Source organism: Cebidichthys violaceus, unplaced genomic scaffold (assembly GCF_023349555.1).
Source record: "Cebidichthys violaceus isolate CVI_PGR_0920_01 unplaced genomic scaffold, fCebVio1.0.p SCAF_15, whole genome shotgun sequence".
Taxonomy (NCBI): Eukaryota; Metazoa; Chordata; class Actinopteri; order Perciformes; family Stichaeidae; genus Cebidichthys; species Cebidichthys violaceus.
Genome location: NW_027176318.1, coordinates 8,210,328 through 8,235,489, shown reverse-complemented (window position 1 = coordinate 8,235,489; position 25,162 = coordinate 8,210,328). Strand labels below are relative to the sequence as shown.

General features: G+C 41.7%; 1 protein-coding gene across 2 annotated transcripts in view; it reads left to right on the top strand.

Moving 5' to 3' along the window:
- Positions 1-25,162, top strand: part of sema5a (sema domain, seven thrombospondin repeats (type 1 and type 1-like), transmembrane domain (TM) and short cytoplasmic domain, (semaphorin) 5A) — a 109,670-nt gene that overhangs the window by 71,191 nt on the left and 13,317 nt on the right. For both annotated transcript variants that reach the window (XR_011102841.1, XM_068709818.1), the window contains exons 13-16: positions 1,534-1,715; positions 2,194-2,337; positions 5,918-6,065; positions 15,827-16,052. Coding sequence is in view for 1 of the 2 variants with exons in the window: in XM_068709818.1 (XP_068565919.1) it covers positions 1,534-1,715; positions 2,194-2,337; positions 5,918-6,065; positions 15,827-16,052 (700 nt within the window). In the remaining variant the exon portion in view is untranslated. The remainder of the gene's footprint in view (positions 1-1,533; positions 1,716-2,193; positions 2,338-5,917; positions 6,066-15,826; positions 16,053-25,162) is intronic.

The window sequence follows — 25,162 nt, the reverse complement described above, 5'->3', positions numbered from 1 at the left end:
CCAGAATGGGAAAATCGTCTGCTTGCTACATTTCGATGCCAAGACGTGAAAACTGAAAAACAAGTTTTCTTTCATCACAGTTAGTGTTTCACTCCCTATGAGTCCATTAACAGTTTTGAGAACGGCTTAACTGGCTGAATGTCTGCTCTGTTACTTTCTTCTGCAAAGTGGAAGTGTTGAGCTGGAGGCCAGTCAAGGTTTTTCACACACACACATTGTGTAGGCAGAGACAGGAGATGCTTTACCAACTTATTCACAAACGCCATCTGGCATCACAGATTCACGTCTATATGGAAACAAGCAGAAATTAGTTTCTCTGTAGTTTTAGGGAAGGTACAAGTGTTAGTCGCTTTTCTGTATGTTTCCACTCAGGGTTAGGGTTAGGGTTAAAATGGAAATGTCTACTCAATAAATGTTTTGTTCAAGGAACCCACTAAAAGTAATTTTAACCAAGCCCCACTCTAAAACACATTATGCTACAGTATTATTTAGAATAAGAAAGAGACAACTGTTCTAATTTCAGCCTGGGAAAAAATAAATTACTTTTACTCTTATAAGCTGCATAAAACATGAGTGCTTTTCGTCATCCTTTAGAATTGATCTGTCATCCTGTTTCGGGCACCCTTTAATTAAGTTTTCCCATTTTGATGAAATTAATTACACTTTTCCCACCAGTAAAAATACTTATTTATATGTTGAATTATTTTTAGAGGCAAATAGGACATAGCTACAGACACATGTATCGTAACATTTATAGTCTCAGCTGTAAATTAGTAAAAGATGTTGGATGTCTTTTTCTAGTTGTTAGCTTTCTAGGCAGCCCGTTGATGCAAATGTTGTCTGTCTTAGCCAAGCATCCCCCTTTTAGGCACACGGCAGAGTACAATTACCAAAAAGAACGTAGGGCAGACGTTATTTCTGCTTCTGCCAAAGCAGCTCATGATCACGCTCTCTTTTCTCCCCGTATGAAATCGTTCTTTGCATTTGTAAATCACCCTGAAATGTAGCAGCGACATGGCTCATATCATCTCCAGCTCTGAATCTCACACCGGTGCGTTTTTGTATTTAGCTGGTGTGCCCTGGACGTCACTCGTAATTCATAGCTCCTGTAATATCGGAGCCTTCCTGTTTCATTCTGTTTTGCTTCAGATATCTATTTATGCTGCCACTTTTATTTCCTCGTATTTCTTTCCTTTGAATCTGGTCATTCACAGCTTTCATTTGCCTTTCTGAATCTCTCTATTGCTGTTTTGGAATATCATCGTATCCTGAGACAATTTTCATATAGCTTCCTCGTGTTTTCAGCACATTTTGTCCATATGACTGCATCATTTTAGATGTGCTGTAGTTGATCTCATGCAGTTATTTTTGCATCTATTTGAGGAAAATTGATTTCTGTTTGTATCCACACTAGCCGTGGGCTGCGTCTCCCAGAGCAATACATTCCTGAGAGTTTCAGTCTAATGCAATGACCAGTTTCTGAGAAAAGCCATTACTATCAACTGTTTTATTTTTGTCCTCTTTTCATCACAGATCCGTAATGTGACTGTTGATGGAGGCTTTGGCGCCTGGTCAGGCTGGTCCACATGCAGTCATAATGATGGAGGCAGCGCGGGGTCCTGCCTGTGTCGGACACGAGCCTGTGATAACCCCGCCCCTCAGTGTGGAGGCCAGCATTGCTATGGCATCAGTGTAGAGGTCGCAAACTGCTCCAGGTACGTTCTTTGCTGATACACATCTGTGAATCCTCCTTCTTTTTTTCGACACACTCTATGAATATCAATGTACCTATTTCTATAATACAGAGGATGATTGCGAGTTAAGGGGATAGGTGTATACAAAATGTTAAATGTACTTACACAGAAGTATAAATCACAACTAACGAGACAACAAAGACAGGACTGTCTATTTACTCCGCACACAGTAAGATGTTCCATGTTGCAGTACAGTACAGCTATATGAAAGCCATAACACAGAATTGCTTTGTATATTTTCTTTAATCATCTCTTGAACTGTTTATTGTTTTCTATGAGGTTACAAACACTCATAGTGTGATCAATCCCTGAGATTCGTGGCCCTTAATAGTTGATATCTTCCTGCTGTATCTTGCCGTTTGTGTTCTTCCCGCTACCATCACCACTCCATCAGTATCTAAAGTAGCTTAGACCGATGTTGCTCTGTGTGTCTCTATAGAAACGGAGCGTGGACTCCCTGGACCTCATGGTCTCCCTGCAGCACGAGCTGCGGCATCGGCTTCCAGGTCCGTCAACGCTCCTGCAGTAACCCGACCCCTCGCCACGGCGGACGAGTATGTGTGGGCCAGAACCGTGAGGAGAGGTATAACACTCACATGCACACACAGGTTTATACATTCATTCGCACGTACTAATTAAAGCAAATAATTGCTGTACATGCGTGTTTTTATTTCTGTGCATGTTGTAAAAAAAAAAAAGAACGCTATTAGCCATCAGTTAGGAAGCATGCCTTCCACTGTGACTTTTCTTTCTCCATTCTGTCCAACTTTGAGACAGCCAATTAAGGAATGAGTGGGATAGGCTTGGGCTTGGGTAATTATCTGGCTTTCACACACAGGCCGAGTCTACGTTTTGAAGCTTTGGAGGCTTTGCAGTGGAAATAATCGCCTTTTTATAGATGTTTGTGTGGTTTCTAAGCAACCTTCTAGGCCTGAAAAAAAAATCTGTATTTCAAAGAGAACGTATGTGAAGATGCACAAAGAGCTACGTATACAAAGCAGCCCAGGTAGATCAGGTCAAGAAATGCATATTCTTAAAGAACTTCTTCTGGCATCTCAAACTTTATTTCATTGTTTGCCGAATCAAAAAGTGACTGAGGAAAGCTGTGACAGCTTCCATGGCGTTTTAAAATTAGACAACAGTGGCTATATTACATTTTTTCAATTCCATCTTAATAGAGACTTTCTTAATGAGCTGAGGCATTCTACTTCTATATATATATGACGCCTCTGCGTCACCAAGCAAGGCATCCTGCTGATGTTTTTCATCCAACTCCTGCAGTTAACCAGAGGTGGAGGCAGAAAAAGTAATAATATAAAAATCAAATAAATACAATTCAGAGGGTACAGGAAAGCAAAAAGTAGAAATTAATTGTTACCAATTGTTGCCATGGCAACAGAAAAAGCATTGTGATGGACGTGTAATTGGATATGGCCTTCAAGGATGAACCTTATATTACATCCTTTTTTTGCTCCTTTTTTTTTGCACTCATTTCTGACCTCCCACTTTTCCTTTTCTTACTCACTGATGCTCCTGGTGGAGCAGTCCTTTTCTCAAGGACTGCTCCACCAGAGGCTCTGAGGAAAATAAATGCAGTAACCAGCACATCGCTGTTACTCACAAACCACACCAGAAAAATGCTGGCTGGCACTAAAGACCACGGGAAGCCAGAAGCAGGTTTTGCCACCCCCTCCCTTTCTTTCTCCGAGCTTTAATCTCCTTTGTTTCATCTCCCCTTCCTGCTCTCAGTACTTGCTCTGTTCAGCTCTTTAAAACACTGTAGGCCGGTTAAGGGCCAGCTGGGAGGGCTGGACAGGGATCTTTGTGAGGGAGGAGAGGAGTCTTTGTGTGTTTTAGTGTGTGTGTGTTTGTGTGTCAGTGAGAGACAGAGGGATCAAGAAAATGTGTTAACAGAAAAATTATGCTGTGTCAGTTTAAGTCTGCCTGAGGGAGAAAAGGGTGAGATAGGGGTGCTAGAAATGGTTTGTGTGTGTTCAATATGAGCATATACCGGTGTATCAGGCATGTATATCACCAGTGCTTGCAGAAAACGAGGACATCTTCTCATTAAATGTTCAACCCGTGTAATGGTGTCCAAAAAACTTCCACCACATCTGTTGTTTATAGTTGCCCATGTGTGAAATAGCTCTTCTGTACAAGCTTTAATCCGCATGGCATGAAAAAGGACTGGCACTCTATCAGCTTTTGCGTACCGAACGATTCTTTTAATGCTGTAAAAGACTTTTATTTTATGGGACACAGGCCCCCCTTTCAGAGGTGTAAGGCTTCTCCAATAAGCCTCACTACTCACTTTGTTCTTCCCATGTTGCCTCGAGTACCCTGTTCGGATTATTGCGCAAGACTTATGTTCAAACATGCCTGCATATGGTGTGAGCTCATAAGTACACATGTTTACAAAAAAAGAAAAAGCTGAAAAACTAAACCTCTTTTCTCTCACCTCTTCTTTTTTTTTTTAGCCAACAGGCCTCCTATAAGTTTGGCCCTGATTGTTTGCAGCAGGCAGAGCCTTTAAAGATAAGGCAAATGTTCTGAAACCGGCCATGCACAGCAGCGCTATGGGCTTAAATCTGGCTGGTTAATGCCTGCATTTATGAACCGTCTGTTGGTATTTCCCTCAGCACACACGGACATCGTCCACACTGCTTACTCAGCCTACAGCGAGCAATTAGGAGCGTTTTAGTCCGATCAGCTGTGTTTTAGAGTTGAGGGAAAAGGGTGAGATGGACCAAAGTTATGACTTGTCTGAAATGATTAAAGTGTGTATGATGATGATGATGATGAAGATGATTTTGAAGCCGTAAAACTGCTTGATCACAGCAGTTTTTCAATGTGCTGTGGTGCAGTAGGGGTATTTTGGGTCTGCATACAAGCCTGTGTGCATGAATGCCTGTGTGTGTGTGTGTGTGTGTGTGTGTGTGTGTGTGTGTGTGTGTGTGTGTGTGTGTGTGTGTGTGTGTGTGTCTGTGTGTGTGTGTGTGTGTCTGTGTGTGTGTGTGTGCGTCTTTCTCCCTCTCCCAGGCTTTTGCAAGATTGTAATCCCCACTCTTCCTGACTTCTCCTCACTCCTCTTTCTTCACTGTATCATCCCACTACAAGCGTGCAGATTAGAAAAGTGGAGAAAGAACACACTGCTCTGAGGATCTTTACAACCAGAAGTATACAGAATGTAGCTTTTGATTTACCATGAACAATAGCAGAGTATTTGGGAATAATACAATAGAGATACCCAGCCTGAGCCTCTGGAGGATGTAAAGTTAAAGCTAGAACAAGAAGACTTGGTTTTCCTCAAAAGGCACCCGTGTGCCAAAACACAGCAAAACAGCAATAAAAGCAATTTTATAGTATGCGTTAAAGTTATAAAATAAATTGTATGGCTCTAATAAGGCTGGCAATTGTCTGTCGTTATTGTATAATGAGGACTGAGTAGTTAAGTATTTTAGATTTTGCTGTAATCCTGTCTAGTAAAAACAATGTAATTAGAGATGATGCATACATCTTTGTGGCTTTTTTAGTAGACTGTATCATGAATTATGCAGAATGTAAATGCAGTTCATTGAGATCTGAGATGGAATTTTATATGTCCTTTAATGCAACGCTGGCCATTACACCATGCACAGAAATATACCACAGACCCGTCTCTGGTGGCATGATTCAATCAGATGTTCTAGTTCTCAGCGCACCGTGTTCTCTCTACTCCATGGCCACATCAAAGCTTATATATTGGGTTGGTTTGAGTTTTCTTTCTTCTTTTTTAAGTGAAGTTTACATGCCTTTTCAAACATCCCTGCCTGTACTAGGACCTCTTTGTAGCTATTTTGATTCAATTCAGGGGCAGGGTTTCAAAAGTGTGGTGACGTCTCCAGTGCCCTTCACTTATAATTTTAGTGCCCTGTCGGATAAAGTAGCTCTTCCATTTTCCACAGACCACTCAAATGACACTGTCATACAGTACATAATCCAGTTTTATGTACCCAGTATAAGTTAAGCTCTGTTGTCAAAGCTTGCTCACTACTTCATATATCCTCTGTCATGTAAATCTTGTAACTACAATACACAATCCAGTAACTGAATTAAAGATGCACTAATCATTATTTTAACTTTTCAAGTTATGTGCTGATCCCATCTTTCCTCTTGCTTCCCAGGTACTGTAATGAACACCTGCCCTGCCCACCGCATGTCTACTGGTCGGCCTGGTCGGCATGGGAACGCTGCACCGTGCCCTGTGGCGGAGGCGTCCAGTCACGACGCAGAACCTGTGAGAACGGCAACGACTGTCCCGGGTGTGGCCAGGTATGTCACACAAAACAATAAGCTCTCACACGCACCATCCTTAAATCCGTCTTTGTCTCTGTCTATTCATTGTTTAGGAACTCAGACGAAACCATTTGATGCGAAACAGTCCAATGAAATTGGAACATCTTACACGACCAAATCCCCTGGCTATATTTATACGGTGGCAGCAGCCATCAGATTTATTACCACAGCATATTTAATACCACACAGTCGGTAATCACTCCACATATGAATAGGCTTATTTCCTGCCACAAAGCTTTCTCCAAAAGCACGGATGATGCAAGGAAGTGGTGAAATATGAGCGTTCTCTTTGTTGACAGAATTATGTGAATTATGCCGCTGTTATTTCTGGTGCTATTTTCACACACGCACAAACACATTTGCTCATCCACAGTCCTGGTGAAAACAAGCGGTAATGGACATGATAGCTGTAGCTCCTCGTGTCCCTCTTGCAAATGGATTGAAGAATATGGGTCATGGGCTTGTGGCTGCATGGGATCCTTGAAGTGTGTTTGTTTGTGGGCTTTCTTCACCATTTTAGTATAAAAAATTAGTTTTGGATGGTTAAAGGAAAATGTCTGATCCTGGTTTAGAATTAAGATTAAAATCTGCATTACGCTCATTCATGAAATGAAAAGATTTTTTTTTTGATCTGCAAAATGCTAAAAAAAAAAAAGTATCAACAACCACATCACATTCAGACAAAAAAGAACATCCCACAGGTTGTGTAATGGCCTGTTGTGAAGCTAAATAACATAGTGCCAGCATTATTAAAAAAAAACATCCCACATAAGCGATCGCACCCTCAAGAGAATATAGTATTTGATAACTACCCATGACTTATTAGTAGCTGCAGAAAACCCAAATGCAAAGACTGACTGTCATTGCAGGTTGACCATTATCTTCACAGTGGCATCCTGGGAATGCAGTGGCGATCCTAGAGTAACTCAGTCCGGAAAAGGAAACTGAGGACGAGCACGAGGAAATCTCTGTGCCTCGTCACTGCTGTCACCAAAAGGAAAGCCTGTCTTTGTCTGTCTGTAGTTGTGTGAAGATGAGCTCAGGCTCACTCAGCAGGAGATATTTGAAGTAGTTTTTAGTGGTGTCCAGGGGAGAGGAGAGTTTCATACTGATTACAGATAAGTTACATTCACTTACTGTCACCTTGTTGTTTTGTTGTGTTACCTCATCGCCTCCCTGTCTTCAGCCGTTGCAAAATGGACTTAATTGGGGCCGCCTCACCACCGGAGTTGTAATTATGCAGATTTCAGAGACACTTTCTCTTTTCCTAGGAGAACTTTATTTGGACAGCTTGGCTAACTTGTATTATAGCTGCATATTTACTCAGATCAGAGAAACATTTGCTACCTTTCATTTACAACTCTGATAAGGGGCTTAAATGGAACAGCTGTCGATGTTTAACAATCGCTTCAATGCACTTTAAACCCCTAAGAAATAAAAGCTCAAGTGTTCAAGACAGCAACCAGTTTTTGAAGCGGCATGCACCTTTCCAACAAAGTTGGTTTTATAAATTTGCATTTAGCACTTGAAGATCAAGTAGGAGGGAATACCTCCTTTTGATTTCTTCAAGGACCGCCCCCCAAAAGAAGTGAAAAGTGTGATGGAGTTTTTTTTATGCGCCATCTGTCTGTGTTCTCTTCCCCCGGACAGATCCATGTTTAATTAAACAGAAGGAGACCACGCACACATAATCACACACACACACACACACACACACACACACACACACAGACACACACATACATACACACAGGTTGCAGCTTCTGTCATCACAGCTACTTTTTTAGACCGACCCCCTACTGAGACCTGAAAAGATGAACACTGTGTTTTTTGTGGACGTTGTAGCGCAAAGGTACAGTTCGTGTGTGCATTAATGTTTAGCTGTCAGGATTGATATCGCCGCAGCAGCCACCTGTGATCAGCTCCTGGCGTTTGCCAGACATTAATCGGCAGCGATGAGCTAACATCTGCTTGGTGTTTTTACAAGGATGTCATGCAGAGACTTTGTAAGAAACACAAACTTCTGTAACTTATTTTTGAAAAACATCAAAGATGGACTGAAGTTGGTGATAACAATCTGGTCAACACTCCCAACATGATGTAAAGTGAATCGCTGAGAGAAAAAAAAAAATCTATTCAGTTGTTACTTTTTTTGTTTCTCTATTGATCCCTGAAGCAAAATTGTCTGTGCTTACACCCTCTCCACAGGGAGCTCTCAGTGTACAGTCACACACAGAGTAGCTCAAGTGAAGCAAGTAGGGATTCAGGTCAAGGACACTTTTGTTTAAACAAAAGTGTCTACACTCACTATGCAACGCTGAAATCCTACAAACAAAATGTTGCTCTATGCATGATTAAAAGAGCAAGCTCTCTAGCTGCATTATTTCCATGAAACCTGCTGTAAGTTTGCCCTGCGTGTCATTGACTTAAGCCTCAGCAGTCTTATCATCGTGGAAGTATTTAGTCCTGAGGGTGCCTTATTTTGCTGATGCAAAAGGCCACATGACTGCAACTTCATCAGTCTGAGCCGCCCTCCTCCATGCAGCGCTGCTCCGTCTCTCTCGTTTCACTGTATCTGCAATACAGGTTTGTATCCCCATAGGAGCAAGCGAAATCTGGGCTTGAAATAAACAAGCAAGGCTCTGGTGGCCCAGCAGTGAAGTACTGTACCACAAGTGTTGTGCTTAACCCCATCTTCTCCTGAAAACTCTGCTAACAAAACTAAACAGAACAACATTTTTGTCACTAATAGACGGACTGCGGTCCGGGTCCGGACCCCAGACTCTGTTGTATCTGGACCCTGAAACTAAAACAGAGAATTGTTCAATTTTGACGGATCGCTTCTATTTTAACCAGCGCCTTTACGGCACTCGTTCAGCGGTCCAGGAAACACAACAGCCAATTACATGCGTTGTAAATCACATCACGTAATGCTGCTCAGCCAATCAAATATGTGTGTTCTGATAAACTTCCTGACTCAAGTGAGATTTACACACAGGGGGGAGACGGGGAGAGAGACCGAGTAGTCAGAGAATAACAAGTGAGTCAGGAGTTATTTCACATGGCGTTCTCCAAAAAGAGAACTTAACCAAGAATAGACAGACTCTTATATGTTCATTCTTCCCACGTCAGTTCAAAACCAGTATGTCTCATGTTCAGAGACTGACGATTATTAAAAGCAGCAATGTGAAGCGTCACTACGAGACAAAGCAGAACTTTTTTGAGCAAACGTACCCACTAACATCCGAAATGAAAATAAAAAATAAACAATCTAAGAGCCCAAAATGATCAGAATCCTAGCACGTTAATTCACTGCCCAACAATGATGTTAACAGAGAGGAATAGAGCCGAAACAAGAGGTTTCAATAACCACAGATAACGTCCCTGCACACAATTTTCTCTTACTAGAGGATGAGAATATAATATCGTAACTTTTTTGGTTGACATCACTTCACCCTGAATTAACTGAATTTAAAGCTGCAGGGCAAAGACAATTCAGTTAAAAGTAATTTATTTTAAGTCACATTTTTCAAAAGCTTTCTGTTATGTGATTTAATCTTAAATGCATCCCTTATTTTACTGTTAAATAGAGAAGAACGTTTATTTATTATTAGAGTATGTATTATTTATAATTCATCCAGTTCAATATGAAAACTGACAATGAATGAGATATTATTCAGTTGAACTTTCTTCATTTGATTTGACAGTCAGTTGTTGACATACAGACGTTAATACAACTGGAGGCTACTTCAATATATATATGGGACTAAATCAGTTTGACATTATTGAGATGGTCTGGACCTTTGCATGAGCAAAATCTCGAAATAGACCTCGTTGAATTTTAATTGAATAACCCTGCTGTATTGTTTCATATGAACCCTTTTGATGATGATCACACCGCGTGAGGCTGACTCAGTAGTTGATAAGAAAAGGAATCATTATTCAAGAGCATGAATGAGAAAAAAAGAAAGAAAGATGTCCATTACCTTTTATTATTGATGCTGCTACATTCAGCTTAGTTACCAGCCAAGAGGACTCATTTCTTTACCTCTGGTAGAAATGAGCAGAGAAAAACTTCCACAGACTTGTTCAAATTGCATAATGCATCACAGCAAATGTTTTTTCAGCACTTTTGCCAAGAAATATGTCCAGCAGATCCAGTAGAACTAGTTATATGTTGAAATATAGTCCACAAATTACATTAAAATACAGGCTATACGCTTCAAAACTTGTAGAACCACAAATTCTACAGCTAGATGTCGTTTCTGTGCTGTTAACAACTGCTGCAGTAATAAACTTCAACTTTGGGGTTAAGTAAAAGTCGCGAGCCTCTTATCCACAAAATCAATATTACTTTCATAAACCTCCATTAAATCCTCATGTTTTGTACTCTAACTGGTATTCAAACAAAGGACCAACCAGGGAAAGCTAAAGACAGAGTGCCTACACGCAGCTGATCTCTTGCTAGCTCTATACATTTTCTGGCAAACAAATTCCATAATTGTTTTTTTCAAATTGTATTGAATTAATTTGAACTCATTCTCGGAACCCATCAGCTATCTTTCTGACGATGGATAAGCCTCTGAGGGCAAGGGGCTGTAATTCTGTTGGTCCAGTGGACATGCGGGCCAAGACTTCCTTTTTCTCGCGATTGAGTTTAGAGAAAAATGTTTATGAACGGGTTATTTCACAAGTAGTTTACAAGTTAATTTTAAATCTTAGTAATCATCAGACGATATAGCAAGATTTTATTTCCGTCAGTGCGTGTCTCCTCATTTGCTCTCCACGAGGACTGTTAACCACCAAAGCCTGTTTGAACATGACTGGTCAATAACAAATGGACACCGGAAGATTTCCGATACCAAAATCTTGTCCCTTTGCCTGCAGATTTGAAGGCAACATCTGTTTATATAGTATTAAGTTGAACTCTGCCATCACAGTATTGGCGATAGCACTTGAAATTGCAACACATAAATCAGTTGCTGATTCATCGATATGACATTCACATCGCTCACATACTTAATTTAATAGTATTAGAGGAAAGAAGAGTTGCTTTAGGGGTCTTTAAGAAGATTTCATTCACCGTGGTATTTCCTACTTTATACAGTAAGGTACATCAAATATCTCTCACATCCAAGGATCAAAAAGTACCATTATTCTCAGCTGAACAGTACATTTTGACTCTGCCTCTCAGAGTTAAATAAATCAAATGTGGGCCATGCAGAACTGGCAATGCACAGAGCTGCTTAATGACACCAAGAGCTGTTCTATTTACCTGCCAGTCGTGCAGTCAGACTGCAAAATGAAAGTTAAGTACCCAGTGTTTGTGTAGGCACTGGCAGAATGACGTGCGAACACACTTGTGTGTTTTCGTATTGTTCAGTTTTAGTCATTGTGTGTGTGTGTGTGTGTGTGTGTGTGTGTGTGTGTGTGCACTGGTGTGTAGCCAGGAGACCTGCTCCTGGCCGACAGCAGGCTTCATTATGGAGTCAGACTGGTGGGGAGACGGAGAGGGAGAGAGAAGTCAGAGTTTGACAAAGTGTGCTTTGGTCGGCGCTGCTAATTGAAGTGATGCCTCATGGAGACTTGGGGAACATTAGGCCTCCATTTCTGTGGACTCGACTGCACTAGATAAAGATGTAGGCACTTGAGAGGATTAGTCACTTTCAAGTCTCACATCTGGATCATTCACTTAAATGTTAGGGTACAAATGTGTATATGTAGGCATACACCAACACACATACTCTCTCTTTCTCTCTCATACACACCCTCATCTCTCCCACTCCAATAAGATGTATAATGAGCATAATGATGGTCGGAGGCTGGAGAGGCACGATTCCGTGTTATTCATCTCCTACCGCTGGTCGGACACAACAGAGAGCCTTTCTTACCTATTCACATCTACACACACTATATTCTCTCCACACATACACATGCAGAAGTAAATATATACAATGTATTTCACCCTCCACTCCACATCCATACATTTTCCAATAAAAATAAGGAGCGGCTGAGGGCTTATACTTCCACAGCACTCAGACACTATTATGACACACACACTCTATCTCGCTCCATTTCTTTTTTGCCCTTCTTCTTCCTCAATTTGTATCCCCCTAGCCTATAACACCTAAAAAATAAGCAGAAAGGTCTGCGGATGGAGACAGAATGAGATAGGAGCTGCCTGAATCCATAACTCAGCCGTGCATAAAGTTATAGACATGCACGCGCATCACACACACACACACACACACACACACGTGCGCAAATCAGTGCCGAAGTGCAAGTAAAGTCAAACTTTCACTCTATAGTCAACTTGACACATTCATACACAGTCCTGCAGATACACACACACACACACACACACAACCAGCCCAACCACCACTTCTGTACTGACCAACCCGGCAGCTTGTTTGTGTGAGGCAGTAAAATGCTATCAGGCGTCCTCCTACCCAGCTCTCCTGGGCTCTAGCCAGAAACACATTACAGTGCTGCCCGTCTGTGAGCAGCTGCCTGTTAAAGGTGTTGCACAGCATAAAATCGCAGCTCTCCATTTGCCCACAATGCATATCACTGCTTTTGCCAGGGGGGAGGCGGGGGAGGGGGCACGGATATGAGTAGAAATCAGCGGACTAATTGAATCCAATTTTGTGTTCCACATGCCACTTGTCACATTCGACTGCTTTCCGCCATGTTTTCACTTTCGGTTAATTTCCCTAAAAATTGGAATAGGAGTGTGGCTGAAGAGTACATGAAATGTTTCCTGTTTTTTGTCGTTTTCTTGTAGTTTTATTACTTTGTTTTATAAACTCACAGTATCAACTGGAAGGACTGCGATGAAACATTTAAATAGCTCATTTTGATCAGCTTTTTTTCCCCTAACAGTGAATCAAAGTTGAATTACAGTGTAGCTCCTTTGTTTTGTTCAGAGACACATTTCCGTAGCCAACATGTAATATATGCCTAAGATGACCTATTCACTGCTCTGGCTCAGTAAATGTCATTTTAATGGAGTTATTTTATTTGCTTGTGGGTGTATGTGTGTGTTGGGTTTATGGGTTTTCATGGGCAGGGCTATACTGATGTTTATTTCACATCCTCGGGTCCATTTTTAATGCATTATTCAAAACGCGTTATAAAAATTGCCACTAAAAAAAAGCAAGGGGACTGTTTTTGTTTTTGTTATTATTCCAGATTTTGTATTCACGTGCACACCCACTATAACAAGGCTCTTTTATTGCAGGAAAAGACAATAAGCTGTCCGCTGTCCTTCAGCATTTGTTATTGGATGAAATAGTCCACAGCAGGGGTCTTAAATGTTGTTTTTATATCATGGACGCCCAGATTGTACCACTGCGACATTGGGGACCGCCATCTTCTTCATGGCATTATGTCATATTGTCACCATCCTAGTTTATTAGCTTTGCTATCAACCTACTACTACTACTACTACTACTACTACTACAACACCACTACTAACACTACTATTACTACTACTAGTACTTCTTCCTCTTCTCATTATTATCATTGTTCAACTTACATTGACGTTTATAAATAAAGCTCAGCGAACGGGCCACTACTTTCATCAAACACAAAGCCTTAATCAAATGCCTATTCCCTTCCACATATATAAGTAAGTAAAGTGTAATACCTGACATGTTGTACGTTGCATTATACATCCAAAAATTGTGAATTGGGACTCCACATTTGAAAACTCAGGGTCTACTTTGAAAATATATGTATTCAAAGTTGCAGCTCATGAATTGTTTTACAAGGTTGGTCCTCTCAACAAGCCACCACAGAGCTTTGTGTTTAATCAGTGCGACTCTATCTTTGTGACATAAATACTGACCGCCTTGCTGTAAACTGCGTATACTTTAGCTGTAATTGATGTGGATACCTTCTGAGACCTTGAATGAGGTTTAGCTTTAAACCCACTAATTATCTCCTTAGCCCTCTGCATCGACACTAATCCTCAGAGAGTGCAGGAAGAAATGCTTACCAGACAAGCCTCATTAAATATTTACTGTGTTTGGCCACCATCAACAACTCACACAACAAACACCGACAGATCGTTTGCCTTTTTCCCCCATTCATGCCACGTGTTGTTGTTTTTTTGCGCCGTGGGCAGCGGCGAGACGCTGAGGTTGACTCTTTTTTTTTTTTACTTCCTTTTTGTTATTGGCTGATCATCACAGATTGTGAGCTGGTCTGTGATGCGTGATGATGTTAAATATTAATGTCTGGAGATGATTACTGTGCTAGATGGAGAGAGGCAGGAAGTGCGGTGGAGGTGACACCCTCATTCATCACGGGGCCTGAACAGAATCTAAATCCTTCCTGTGTTTTTAACCTTGGTACCCCGGGGAAGGGAGGCGGGCGGAGCAAGGGAGAGGAGGAGACAGAAACAAGGCTGGATAGGGAGAGACAGGGAGAGATGAAGCAGAGGCACAGAGGGAAAAAGAAACAAGGAGCGAGAGAAAGAGCTGACACAAAGCGAGTTATGAACAGTGTGTGAAGAAGAGGGTGAAGGAAATATGAAGATAGATAGATGGATGGAAAGTAAGACCAAGAGAGAGCTTTAAAGAGGAGGTGAGATGGTGAAAGATAGACCTGCATACTGTATAATGTATAGTGGTCCTCTCCTCAGTTGACCTGTCAGCCGATCCTATGTGACAGGCTGACGGATTGCAGAAAGGAACTCTTATCTTATTTTGTCAAGGTCTGGCAGTCACTCAAGGCCTATTCAGCATAAATAAACAAGCAGTGAGGAAAATGGCAGCCATCTCACCTTCTCTTCTGTCCTTTCATTTTATCCACGACGTATCACTACCTCTACCGACTTATTTATTTAGTTGGGCACAATAGGGGTCTAAACTGCCTATTACCCACTTATTATTATCCTGAATCGTATCATCAAATATAGCACCACAGAAGAAGAAGATTTTTTTTTCAACCACTAGTCCAAATAAAATTTGGTTGAGAGAAGTAGAGGCAAGATATATACTTATGGCGCTCCTGAATGAGACTCACATATCATGCTGTTGGTGCATCATTGTTGCGTTTTTCATTTTTATTGCCCGGCTCTCAAAGCCAGATGCAAAGGGGAGAAAGAGTTGCCATTATTGCCTTCATTTTGCTCCTTCTCTATCAACTTCTCTATCACCCCTCCTCCTCTTTCCCCCTCCTCTCCTCCATCCTTTCCCGTTGGTTATGAATTAACTTGATGAATGACCTTCTCTGCCTGGCTTGTTTGCCTCTTGCCATGTTCAGCAAGTGGCCCAAAGAGAATGTATCTTTAGTAAGTCCATGCAGGCAGAATGACAGGTGTGTTGGGGCCAGGCAAACATTGCTTGGTTGGTTTGTGAGTGGTATTTTGGGGGATGAGCCGTACTGGATTTGGCAGCATACAGTACAGTAAACCTGCCAGAACTGGAATCAAGAGGCTTTTAATGATGAATGATGATGAAAGCTTTGAAAGGGCTGTTTATTTCCTCATAAAAAAGCTGTTTAATTTCATATTAGTCACTGCTGAGAATTTCAAAAGCCATTGTCCTGTCCATTATTATGCTTGGGAAATACACCATATATTTCTGTCTGAGCTTGTCATGTTTAATTATTGCTTTAATGATTTGCGATTATCTCTTCCTGCGCGGAACGTGTCATATTCACCTGCCTGTAAACGTGCTTGGCATGAAATAAGTCTGTGTTAATTGCAGCTAAATGTTTTCCGTCTGCAGGAGTACCAGTCATGCAACACCCTGCCATGTCCTGACCTAAAGAAGACCACACCCTGGACTCCCTGGACGCCTGTCAACATCTCGGACAACGGCGGGCACTATGAGCAGCGTTTCCGCTACACTTGCAAAGCTCGCATCCCAGATCCCAGCCTGCTGGAAGTGGGCAGGCAGAGGATCGAGATGCGCTACTGCTCCAGCGACGGCTCCACCGGCTGCTCCACTGACGGTGAGTGCACAGTGGAGGAGACAGATGGTCTCCTTCCAGCTATCTCAGCCTCTGGATGGTTCTGTTATCTCACTCTAACTGGCTTTCTGTGTCTCTGCAGGCTAGTTATTGGCCTACTCGCCGAAAGTCATTTCTTCTTTCTGTCTGTGTCGGTTGTTCATTAGATCCTTCTTTCTTTCCTCTTCAAACTTTCCCTCTCTCTGTCCTGCAAAAGTCGAACGAGCGCTATCTTAATCAGCGCGCGTGTTTATGGTCCTGTCTTCCTCGACGTTATCAGAGGATCAAAGCGTCAGACGTGTTAATGAACTTCCAGTCCACAAAGCCGATCAGCAGTTTACAAGTAATTTTAGCTCTCTTTCACACTCATGCACACAAATAACCGAACACACACACCAATGCATTCACATAGTTCAATTATAGTCCTGCAAAGAAGCACAAACACAAACTCTTTATCCATCATTCCATCTATTCCCTTCTGGCTGTGTGTGTGCTCCACACAGTCTCAGTCAGCCACAACCCTAGTGAATTAAACGCAGTAAACGTTTGTACAAGCAGGCTGCTAATTGACAACTTGTTTATGTTGTCAAGTGGAAGGATCCATATTAGAGGGGAGAGAGGCGGGCTGGCATCACACCACAGCAAAGAGGCTTCAGATGCATCAGTTAAAGTTTGTTTATAGCGCTTTGCCTCAAAAAGCTGATTTTTTTTTTAAGGCCTAAGAATTAGTACTTAGCTACTATGTGCCGGCCTCACACAACGTTGACTTCTTCCATGTCTCTGGGTGGTCTGCCGCTGCACCACTCTCATGCCACATGCTGCGGTAATCACAGAGGATAGCCCTACTGTCCAATATCAGTGGGGTTTCCTCTCTTTTGATCTATCTCTTCTTCCTCATTTCTGATTATTAATCACTGTCTTTCCTCCAGCGCTGTCGCTGGTACAAGTTGTTCTCTTCACACTTAAAAGCCAACGCTTACATGTGTCTGAAGGGTTTTAAATAAGCGCTAGCAGGAACAGAGAAAACCTGACTGCAGGCTGAAAGCCGTAAGAGGACTGACAGCCACACATCCAAGACGTTATAAGTGAACTAAGATTTGAGCCTTAATAGGTCTCTCTTATTTCTGATTAGCAGGACGAAGTAACAGACACAATGTGTTTCATGAGAGGTTGTCACCAGAAGCCTGACATCAGATTAGCTTTAGTGTTAATTAGACCAATTTAAAAGGCATAGGCGGAAGGTTCAGCAGTCACTTTTGTGAGTCGTGAGTCAGGCTGTGTTGTAGGATATAAGCAGCATATAGGCAACAGCAGGCAGATGGTGATGTATGAGCTGCGCAGTACGAGTGTCAAATCCTGTCAACAACTGGTGTACAAACATAGCTGATGTTTTCACGACTCTGCCATCAGGAAACATGGGAGACACTGTTAACCCAGTTTATTCAGGTGCAAATTATATACCGGCAGTGCCTCAGGCTATTCAATTATTTTTTCTTGGAGGGGAGGATTTAATTTGTCTGTTAATAGATACAAACTTCATTATACACTCAGATTAAGAACAGCACTGATTAGTAATGTTGCTATTGCACTTCATATTCCACTAACGTAGTGGCATTTTATCTCAATAACATCCCTGCAGCAATATTGCAAAAGCAAAGTGATTTTTGTATGAAATCTTAGTCAAACTAAATTCTTTTCAACATTAAAACTGGTTCACCCAAAGTCATGGTTCTTCTTTTAATTCAATTTTCAACTGTAAGTCTGAGGGCAGAAACGTCAACGTAGTATATGAATCAATGTCATATTCCTTAAAAAATAAAACGGTCACTCTAGTTGCACAGCAGTGTACATCACAAGTAAAAAATGCCTATTGAGGTGTATGTGACCTCTGTGTGCTACTCTCCTCTTATCCCATGGTAGTTGTTCATCTCAAGACTTCAATATGATTCACTACTCTGAGGAGTTTTAGGCCATAACTGTCAAAAAAAGAGGACGGGATCTAGTGATCCACTTCCTCATTTCAACCAGTATCAAAGCCACGATCCATCTGGGGAGCACTGGTGCGTGTATTTGTGTGTGAATGAGGGTGGGGTAACGTGCATGTTTGCCTGTTTTGTGAGATATGTGGATCTGTTTGAGTGTGTGCATGCTCGTAGGTGTGTGACATGACATGTTTCCAATTGGTCCTCCTCCCACAATCCACCTCTCATAGATGCATCGGTTGTCTGAGCCCCAGGAACAGCACTTTTACTTTACTTAAAGCGAGAGACCATCACAGGATAATTACCGCCGTCTGTGGTGTGCATTGATGTCCAAAACCGAGGCAAAGGACACCAAGATCCCTCTGAGATGATGAGAACCCAAAAGGGATGGTGTTTCACCCGATAAATATTTACTATTTGCATCAGGCGGCTTAGTTTCGATTCAAGCTCCACACAGAACCTGGGCTTTTTCTTTGAGAGCCGTCATCAAATAATGTAAGCAGTAGAGGGCAAGTTACTACTTCTTGAAAAGTAGATACATTACTTTACAACACTCAAAAGTAATAAGTAATTAATTACATTACTCATTGATTTCATTCCTCAGCCCAGCTTCGTGACATGTGCCTGTAAACAGCTCCAAGTCCTCTACACCCAAACGTCACATATTCTGTATTTAACATGTGTAGATAAAGAAAGAAAGACATTATGGGTTTAACAATCCGCCAGCCAACAGTTTGGAGATATTTACTCACCATCAACAGCTAATATTAGCTTAGCCCGTCCTCAACTTACAAACTGAATTTTGGTAAAGACAACTTTTATGTTACAGAGACGCCCGTAGCTGGTAGTAGCTCCTCACATGACGCTGATTGGTCCGAGTTCTGGCTTACCGGACACAAACGCATTACTTGAAGCCTGAGGAGATGGATTTTCGTGTGATATGTGATCTTGCGTGATCTTGTGACATCGCGAGAATCCAGCTGCCGTGCTGGGTATATCCCACAGCAGTCAATCTGTTGAACTCACAGAGCAGAAATGCATTCAATCCTTCATTAAACTCCCATTAACAAACAAGTTGATACCCCAAATTGTGGATTAAAGAAATCTCGTTATTATTATCAAAAATCATGTGTTTCTGCCAACACTATATGAATGTATTATATGCATGTGTATGTGCATTCTCAGGTCGTAACAAAATATGATAAATCAGCGAGGTGAAATATGTGTGAAGATTGTGTGTGCAAAAAGGAGACTTTTTTTAAAGAGTACCAAACAGCTTAAGCAATCAGGAGTAGAGACTTTACACTCTCCCTACAGACAGCGCTGTCCTTTTTGTTTTGAAGCAGATGCATGAACTTTAAAAGACTTATTTCGCTGTCTCGCCATCGCACTGATGTCGCTCCCCCGCTACTCAATAAAAAGCCCCCTCTGCCATGTTGTCTTAAATCTTCTTCATCTCTCCCTGCTCAGGCAGAATGTCACCATGTTTGTAGCTTGGAGCATCAAAGCTATCAGATATACCTGACATTTGACGAATTGGATTGTATTCGGAGACACGGTGCATGTTACTGACAAACACCTGGAAGTTTCATCTGTGAAGCAGAGATATGAGGAATTAATCCCCCTGTCAATGGAGAGAGTAGATCGATGTTTGAGATATGTTTGCAACTTTCTCGATCTCCACCCAGTACCTCTTTTCCTTTGTGTCTCAATGTCTCCCGTATTAAGATCTCAATCTGTCTTTATTATGAGAGATAAATTATGAATATAGGATTTAACCAAGCATTTAAAGCTTTTATATAACATACTGACTTGTTTCATATCAGTGATCATAGCTTAATGATAGCGATGAGTTAATTACTTAAGATCTGTAGTGATTTAAAGACCTCTCTTTGTCTTGCACTCAGTGATTAGTCTTGGAGCATTTGGAGCCAATTTTCCTTTTTATCACTTTTTCCATGCCTGAATGAAAAAAAAACAACAGTTGATCATTTATATTATTGCCTGGATAGACGTGTATTTTTTAACGTCCATGAAACAAAATGCAGGCAATTTATAAAACATAGCGTTCCTTTTTCTGCCCATTTTGTGACTCTTCTCTTCACTAAACGATACACTATTAATATGCACAATTTGTATTACTAGATGGCTTAGACAAGACAGTTTTATTTTTGCACACTGCCCTAATGATATTTGTTTCTCTATTAGATTGCTCAAAAGACCTCTGCTGAATAAATGTTGAGAGGGCAGTGCCCGTTCCGGATGTGAGGCTGCTTTCGGAGCATGTGGCTGTTTGGAGCGGGCTGATTGCTTATCCCTGGAAAGTGCTGCTTAGAGCGTTTTAAGAACCGATCATTGCTGGTTGACTCCATCGAACAATGGAGTGAAGAAGAGTTTGGTTGTAAAGTTAGTATATCCATCATCCAGCCGCAAAAGTGAACTGCAGTTAATGAGCCGCGGCCCTCTAAAAGCCTGCTGCGGAAGACATGCTCAACTCAGTCATGGCTTTATTTATTAGATTATTAATATTGAACGTGTCGAAATTGCACCAACTTTGACACTCGCGTCCTTGTGTCCTCAGCAATACAGGCGGCAAGTGTGAAGTAGATCGGATAAACAGTTTATGAGATATGCAAAGGATACATATATATATACTGTATATATACACAGACAGACAGAAAATCCTTGCTGTATAGTAAGAATGCAGAGTATAAAAGTTCAGTCAGCTGGTCTTATGATGCAGCAGCAGTAATATCTAACTTAAAAAAGGCATTTTTCCCATTTGATTCTCACAAAGACAGAAGCAGACACATTGAGGGAAAAGAAAGCACTGTAAAGATAAAAGAGACTTCTGTAGGAAGACTGTGAGTTTGTAATTTTGCCGGCTTGTGTCGGTGAGTGATGGCTTCATCTTTTTCCCAGGGAGAAACGGTGGAGTGTCAGCAGCTTGATGTGTTTCACTTCAGCTGATCTGGTATCAAGGCCAGAGCCTTCTCATGGGCGACAGATTAGTTTCTCCTGCACGGATGTCACGAGCAGACACTGAGTAGACACAGGACAGTGCTGAGGGACGCCTCTGACGGATGACAAACCATTCCAGTGTCCTTATTGTCTTTCTGTTTCTCTGTTCCGCTCTCTCTCTCCCTACAGTCAGGTCTCTTTTTTTTCTCTCCGTTCATCAAGAAAGAATCAGAAGTAACTGTGGTAATAAGTAAACTCACAGTTGAGTATAGCTATACAACCAATGTCTGGTCTGAGATATTATACAGAAATGTCATACAATATATACAAACATACAATATATGACAAAATATTTCTTCAAACTGTTGTTTTTTTCAGGAATACATTAATATTACATGGTGAAAAACGGACCGAGGTTGATTGTTCTGTGCTTTCACAACACGAATACAGGCATCAACCAATTAGGCTACTTTTTGCAGAACGGTTTTAGTTGCGCCTATTTTTTAAGTTATTTATAAAAAAACAATAACTTTGAGCTCCTTTGTCCGAAACCATGATGGCAAAATGTATTACTCCTTTCAACCTTGACAAAGGCAGTGTTTACCAGATCCACTTCTTCTGTTCTTTCCCAATAAAAGCCCTTAACAGATAATATTTGTGTCATTGTGTCAGTGTGTAAAGGCCTTTTAAATTGAAGAAAATGAAAATATAATCCTTGTCAAACTGCCAATTCTTCATTAAAGGTCTGTCCCTCTCATCCAATCACTCGTCCCCACCTGGTTACTCAGTCTCTAAGATGTTGAAAGGCTTAATTGTGGAACTATTGCATGTCTTATAATCTAGTAGCTCTTATTAGGCTGATCTTGACAGGATCTCTTCCTATATGGTCTCTCTCTGTCTGTTATGCTTTAGTTAAGTACGTAACCCATGTCCTCTCCCCCGGATTACTGGGAGAGGACATGTTCAGATGGAGTTCACAACCTTATTGCAATTATCCGTGACACCAAATTAGGAGAGTACCATTGGAGTGCCGATGACATTTGTCCTCGATGTGGCTCTCATAGAGGGGCACAGTTTTTGGTGACAGCAACATAAAGTCAACAAATTAGCAAACCAGTGTAGGAGATGTAAAAACATAACTGCATGTCAGACAGAATCTTCTTTGTCGGCATGAAGCCACTCTGAACATGCCTGCATGTGATTAAGCTCTGAGCTCTTGAAAGCATCATAACAGCAGGTTTTGAGAGATTAACAACACCCAAAAATAGTTTCTCACGCATTCTGACTTAGTCATGAGATGTCTCCGTCTGTCTTCCCTGACGCCGATTCACTTTTCACTGTTGCTTTTTTTAACAAGACTGTATGATATCGGATAAAGGAAAGGGCTGTTTCTTTGATGGAAGCAAGTGTCCCTCGCTAGAAAAAAACAAATGTGTGTGCTGTTTGGCGGCAGATTGTTGACATTGTCTCATTCTTTTGAAAGAACCTACAATTAAGACAAACATGCACTTGAAGTCTGCCAACACAACCAGCAGTACCAGCAGGAATTTTTGTATTACGTGTTATTGGAGTGGTAAGAGGGATAAATGGTCTTGAATTTTCCCATCTTATTTGCTTTTTCTGCTGTTCACTTAAATGAAAGAAATGATTCCCACCTTCGAACCAGTTTCTGGGTTCAGTTCATTTCACCGCAGTCTAAAGATCATGTGACTTGAAACCTGCATGTGGAAAGTGATCCATCACAGTAAACATTTAGTTGCCTTATTTTCTTGTCAAATTTGTGTTATTGTCGCAGTTTGGAGCAGTGGGGAAGATTTTTAACACTCTCCTTGTTAGCGCATTCAGGTGTAAATTGTCGGTTAGAAGCTGAAAATGATATCATGCAATGCTGAATTACATTGTCAGAAAAATCAAACTCACCAAATAAACAACATCCATAGATGATGTGAAAACAGTAACATGTGATTGGTTGTTTGTTGCATTGAAATGTTGCTGTTTGGCAGCTGACTAAATAGAACTTTGGATTTCAGTCGGCAGTGGTGGAGACAGTGAGTTGAAGTTATTACCCTAGAATTACAACCCTGTACTGAAGTTTAACTTACTGCAAATCCTTTTTATAACAGTAAACCCTGCAAACGCCACAAAGCCAATAAATATGGCTCATGGTGACAGTAGGTCTAATATTGTGCTCTGCAATCAAACCTGTAAGTGGGGAAAGAAGCTTTGGTAGAGGACACTGAAGGTGCAGGTTGGGCCTTTAATCTTCTTTTTAAAAATGTGTCACACTCACTAGCATTACCTCGAGTGAATTAATGAAACATCCCAAAACTCCCATAACTCCCTGGGCTCATATCAGGTTAGCATGAACATCCTTGTTCTTGGTTTTTTGCGCATTGGTGTTTCTGTGCATGTGCACTGATCCCTCTTCAGGGTTGGGGTTTTAATTGCACCCTTACAAAGTTTAAATTAGCTCTTCCATGAGAATAACCCTCTGGAGAGTTTTAGGGTCGACCATCTCTTGGAAGACCTTTGGACAGCTCAGGGAGGACTGTCAAATTGTGCCAATGTAAGAGAGCAGAAAGCAGGGCATGACTTGTGCAAAAACAGCCATACATTTTTAAGATGTTTATAATGAAATGTATGTACAAACACACATATTCACTTTGCTGATCTGATTAGGAGGAGGAGGAAGGGAAGAAGAGTAATGGGGAGTAAATGTTCAGTTTTGAATCTAGGCTGGAAAAAGCACTTCTCCACTTTTTCTCTCTCTGTGTGGTCCAGTGTTACTTTGATGTCGATGAAACTTTGTTCACACATGTTCTTCACAGCTGAAGGTTAGCGATTTTCCCACCTCTTCGTCTCTCACATCTGTCCGTCTCAAAGCGGAGTTGTCTCTTCGGCTTGCAGATGTCATCTTGTCTCCATCTCTGCCTCTATCTATCCTTTTCTCACTTCCTTTCTTCTCACATATGTTTGAGTGCCTTTACAGTTGCCTCTAGTGTACATTAGGTTGCACAGAATTGCATATCTGTGTGGCTTCACAGGATCCCCATTCCTCTTTTTTTCCACACACGTCTGTTTTTTCTCTCTCACACACACATAAGTTCATACGTTTGTTTACAGTGTATTTTGCCTTCAAGCAGGGTGTGAGGTTGAGTGAGGAAAGGGAGGAGGGAACTTTTCTCATGTCCTAGTTTCTTTGCAGCAGGGACTATTGGATGTTGCGCCGTGTCCTTCTTAGTTTTGGCTCGGCCAAGCTCGTCTGGAGAGCGGGAATTAATTCTCTCCGGCTGTGTGTGGTTCTTGTGCAGATCGATAGATCCAGTCGCTTCCTGTTTGAAAAGGAGGGCACCATGTTGCTTGTTTTGGCGACGGGAGGGCAGTCCCTGCGAAGTAGCATTAACAATACGTGCAGCACACCAGAGCAGTCTCAGGCCAAAGCTTGAGCAAGCAATGTGCGCAGAGTAATGTGTGTGTATTGTGGGCACTAGTGTAAGTAAGTGTTTGCATTTGTAGCTGGATTGGTTTGTATGAGGGGTAGGCACTCCATTGCCGTTAGAGAAGAGGAGCAGTCCAGTCTCTTGGGCTACAGAGGGCTTGATAAAGACTACGGGTCACAGTAGCAGGGGGAGCTGTCCGTGCCACTGCCTGCTCAGAATCGATAAAGAGCGGGAGCCTCGAAGGGCCTGTCAACACTCACGCCAGCTTGATGCCGGGGCGAGTCAGCCAGTGCGCTACCAAGGTCGGCCGTAGTTATGAAGAGGTTGAGGATTTGGGCTAGGTAAACACACTGTCCTCTCCGTGAGAATACAAAGCAGCCGTGCCACGCTAACTGTCAGCGAAAAGAACACGCAGACTAAACAACGAGGCCAGGTTGGAGGACAGAGGGGGGGGGCGGGGGGGAGGGGGGAGGGGGATTGACAAAAAGTGTGAGAAGGTTAATGGGAAAGATAGACAGAGAGGCAGAAAAGGATAAAGAGAGGCTGTGAGCATAATAGATGGGCTAGTGATATAACAAAAAATAAATCAGAGATTATAGAACCAGACAAAATGGAAGGTTGCTGTGGCATGGTCAAGTAGTTTGCACTCAGGATCCAGATGTGATTCTGCTGTCTGTTTCAACAACACAAAAATGCTCTTCCCTCTTTCCTTTAAAGGCAAAGAGATATA